This window comes from Protobothrops mucrosquamatus, unplaced genomic scaffold (genome assembly GCF_001527695.2).
Source record: "Protobothrops mucrosquamatus isolate PMUCROS unplaced genomic scaffold, P.Mucros_1.0 scaffold4440, whole genome shotgun sequence".
In the NCBI taxonomy this organism is placed as follows: Eukaryota; Metazoa; Chordata; class Lepidosauria; order Squamata; family Viperidae; genus Protobothrops; species Protobothrops mucrosquamatus.
The window spans coordinates 34,327-38,437 of record NW_015390351.1 but is presented as its reverse complement, the minus strand read 5'-3'; the positions used below and the strand labels follow the sequence as shown (position 1 = coordinate 38,437).

The following is a 4,111-nucleotide window of genomic DNA, read 5'->3' as shown; positions in this document are numbered from 1 at the left end:
CGGTCAGGATCACCAGAACGTGCTTCTCACACTGATAGGCCAGGAACTCGGCCGTGGTCAGAGCCAGACGGGGCGTGATGATCCGCTCAATACTGCAGGAGAATCATGGAATAACAGAGTCAGGAGGGACCTCGGAGGTCATCTAGTCCAACCCCATGCTTAGGCAGGAGACCCTTAGAGAATCATAGCATAACAAACTTGGAAGGGACCTCGGAGGTCATCTAGTCCGACCCCCTGCTCAGGCAGGAGACCCTTGGAGAATCATAGAATAACAGAGTCAGAAGGGACCTTGGAGGTCATCTAGTCCGACCCCCTGCTCAGGCAGGAGACCCTTAGAGAATCATAGCATAACAGAGTCGGAAGGGACCTCGGAGGTCATCTAGTCCTTCTCTTCATTAAAATAGATCAGGGGTCTTCAAATTTGGCCCTTGTATGACTTGTGGACTTCAACTCCCAGAATTCCTCAGCCAGACACACGTGGAATTCTGGGAGTTGAAGTCCACAAGTCATAAAAGGGCCAAGTTTGAAGACCCCTGAACTAGACATACCCAATTCCTGCAACCGTTCTTCATATCTTTTAGCCTCCAGGCCCCTGAGTCTGGGGGTGCTGCAGCTCCCTTCACCCTCTCCCCCAGACCCGGGCTATGGACTCACGTGGGGTCGTTGGCCAAGTTGAGGAACAGGCAGACGTTCTCCATGGACCCGTTCTCCTCAAAGTCCGATTTGAAGAACCGGGCCGTTTCCATGTTCACCTGCCAATGAAGGGGATCCTTATGGAGCCATTTTCAATAATAATAATAATAATAACAAGAAGAAAGAAGAAAGAAGAAAGAAGAAAGAAGAAAGAAGAAGAAGAAGAAGAAGAAGAAGAAGAAGAAGAAGAAGAAGAAGAAGAAGAAGAAGAAGAAGAAGAAGAAGAAGAAGAAGAAGAAGAAGAAGAAGAAGAAGAAGAAAGTTGAAAGGGACCTTGGAGGTCATCTAGTCCAACCCCCTGCTCAGGCAGGAAACCTTATACCATTTCAGACAAATGGCTGTCCAGTCTCTTCTTTAAAAACCTGCAGTGTTGGAGCATTCACTGCTTCTGGAAGAAGACTATCTGCCCCTGTTCCCTGTTCTTTCATTTCAAGCTTTCATGGATTCAGTTTAGGGTCAAGGACCAAAATACAGAAAGTAAAGGAAAAAGAAAGAGAAAAAAGAACGTGGACTAAGACCAAAAAGAAAGGAAACGAAAAAGAGCAATTGTGTTATTTTCTGTTGTTGTTATTGTGGTTGTTGTTTTTAAATCGATGGCCAGCGTGTTTCTCTTGCTGGATCAGAATCTGGCTTCTCATCTTAAAGTAGATTTGGCCAGAGATGTAAGATTGTAGGTTGATTCTCCAGAAAGTCTTTAGCGCAGTGTTTCTCAACCTTGCCAATTCTAAGATGTGTGGACTTCAACTCCCAGAATTCCCCAGAAAACTTTTTATTGCAGTGTTTCCCAATCTTCGCAACTCTAAGATGTGTGGACTTCAACTCCCAGAATTCCCCAGAAATTTTTTATTGGAGTGTTTCTCAATCTTCGCAACTCTAAGATGTGTGGACTTCAACTCCCAGAATTCCCCTGCCAGCTTTGCTGGTTGTGGAATTCTGGGAGTTGAAGTCCACACATCTTAAAGTTGCCACACTTGAAAAATAGTACCCAACAATAATAAAATACATTCCTAGAATTCCATCTTGCTGATTTCTTAATCTACCTACACCAGGGATAGGCAACCTTGCCTCTTTTATGACTGGTGGACTTCAACTCCCAGAATTCCTGAGCCAGCATGGGGGAACTATGGCTCCCTTGATGACTTGTGGACTTCAATTCCCAGAATTCCTGAGCCAGCATGGCTGGCTTAGGAATTCTGGGAGTTGAAGTCCACGAGTCATAAAAGAGCCAAGGTTGCCTACCACTGGTCTACACTGAATATCACTCTTGAAAGCCCATCTAAGCTTTTACTGTATTGGTCTGATTTTGCACTAAACAAAATAAAAGCACATTTATTTTCTGTTTCTTTCCCATGCTTCCTTCCTTCGGCAGACTGTGCAAAGTTTTCACCGTCCCTAACGGCTCTTTCATGCCTTCCTCAATGCCAGCTCTAAATTCTTGCACGGCTACTTTTTCCAAGACCAAAATAAGGGGAAACCTGGCTAAAGTTCCCCAAATTCTAAATATCTATAATTAAGAAATGTACATTTTTGGGGGGAGGTAATCTGCTTATTTGCAATTAGCCACAAAATGGAAATAATAGAAATAGAAATAGAAATAGAAATAGAAATAGAAATAGAAATAATAGAAATAGAAATAGAAATAGAAATAATAGAAATAATAGAAATAATAGAAATAGAAATAGAAATAGAAATAGAAAGGGTTTTTTGAGGGCTCCTTTAACAATATGCAACGGCTGCATTGAAAACTCAGGAAAAGGAGGTTTTTTTTCCTGTCTAAAAGTGAATGCATTTTCAGGTCCTGTGTGTGTGTGTGTGTGTGTGTGGGTGATACGTAAGACCCCAGTAGGAAGTTAAACCGGCCTTTTTCAGGTCTCGTTCTTATATAAATTTGTCCACTTGAGGGCACGATAAGAAAAAAGATCTTGCTGGGGAATTAAAAACAAGGATTGTGTGAATTATTGCTCAGAAAACCTAGTGAGATGGAAATTATTTCCTCCATTTTTGAAGTCAAGGTCTTAACAGTGAAGAATTATTCTATTCTATTCTATTCTATTCTATTCTATTCTATTCTATTCTATTCTATTCTATTCTATTCTATTCTTCATTCTTCTATATTCTATATTCTATTCTATCCTATCCTATCCTATCCTATCCTATCCTATCCTATCCTATCCTATCCATTTTCTATTCCTATTCCTATTCCTATTCCTATTCTATTTCTATTTTCTTGCAGACATTTCATAACCCAACTAGGTAACATCATCAGGGCTAGAAGAGAATGGGGGAAAGAGGAGGCGGCGGAGGAGGAGCGGAAGAGGAGGAGGACAGAAAGAGGACTGTGGATTCCTTGGTGCTCTCTGAGCTTAATTTTTTTTTCTTGCAGACGTTTCATGACCCAACTAGGTAACATCATCAGTGCTAGAAGAGAGTGGAGTGTGCAGAGAGGAGGAGGAGGAGGAGGAGGAGGACTGGGGATCCTTGGTGCTCTCTAAGCTTAGTTTTTTCTTGCAGACATTTCATGACCCAACTAGGTAACACCATCAGTGCTAGAAGGGAATGGGGGAGGAGGAGCAGGGTTGCTAGAAGGGAGTAGGGTTTGCTCTCTGTTTATACACAAGTGCTTGCAGCACTGGTAGCTGTTCCAGTCTTGATTAGGCAGCTGTTTACTGTGGAATTCTTTCCCTGAGTTGGGAACAGCAGCCTCCAACATCTGCCTGGGGATGCCTGCTGCCTCTCCTCCAATCAGAACATCTGTGGGTGCCGTAAGCCACAGCGGAGAGCAACTGGGGGGGGGGGCAGAAGTTGCACCAACAGCTTCCAAGGCCGAGGCTATTCCTGGACGTGCGATTGTACAATAATGTCCACAGGCGTCATCCAGCCACCGTTGTGCCAAAGTAACACTAATGCGCCCAGACTTTCTCTCACTTCAAGGATGGCTGGTTGATGCTCTGAAGCTACGTCTCCACGGCAGGTTACTCTCAGACTCGAGAGGAGTAAAATTCCCGGGGAACAGAGAGGGTCCGTAGCTACTCTTCCTTTGCAAAGGGTATTTTTAGCTTCGAATCGGGGGGGGGGGGGGCTCACCGCTGAAGGGAGCGCATAAATGACTTGGTTGTCAAAAGACCACAGCTCTCTAAACTTGGCAGGTTTGTGGACTTCAACTCCCAGAATCCCCCACCCAGCAGGTGGAGAACAGAGGAGAGGCTGAGTAAAAGCTTGGCCAGAACGTGGAGTCATGAGGAGTCGGACGCAACTTAGCAGCTGAACAAGGAGGAGGAGGAGGAAGAGGAGGAGGAGGAGGAGGAGGGGGAGGGGGAAGAAGAAGAAGAAGAAGAAGAAGAAGAAGAAGAAGAAGAAGAAGAAGAAGAAGAAGAAGAAGAAGAAGAAGAAGAAGAAGAAGAAGAAGAAGAAGAAGAGC

The 4,111-nt window shown here is 44.2% G+C and overlaps 1 protein-coding gene across 1 annotated transcript in view; it reads right to left on the bottom strand.

Moving 5' to 3' along the window:
- LOC107299016 (V-type proton ATPase subunit B, kidney isoform) overlaps positions 1 to 4,111 on the bottom strand; it is a 45,405-nt gene that overhangs the window by 9,569 nt on the left and 31,725 nt on the right. The window contains exons 8-9 of the mRNA XM_015828380.1: positions 655 to 752; positions 5 to 92 (exon numbers count right to left, since the gene is read on the bottom strand). Of these exons, the coding sequence (XP_015683866.1) occupies positions 5 to 92; positions 655 to 752 (186 nt within the window). The remainder of the gene's footprint in view (positions 1 to 4; positions 93 to 654; positions 753 to 4,111) is intronic.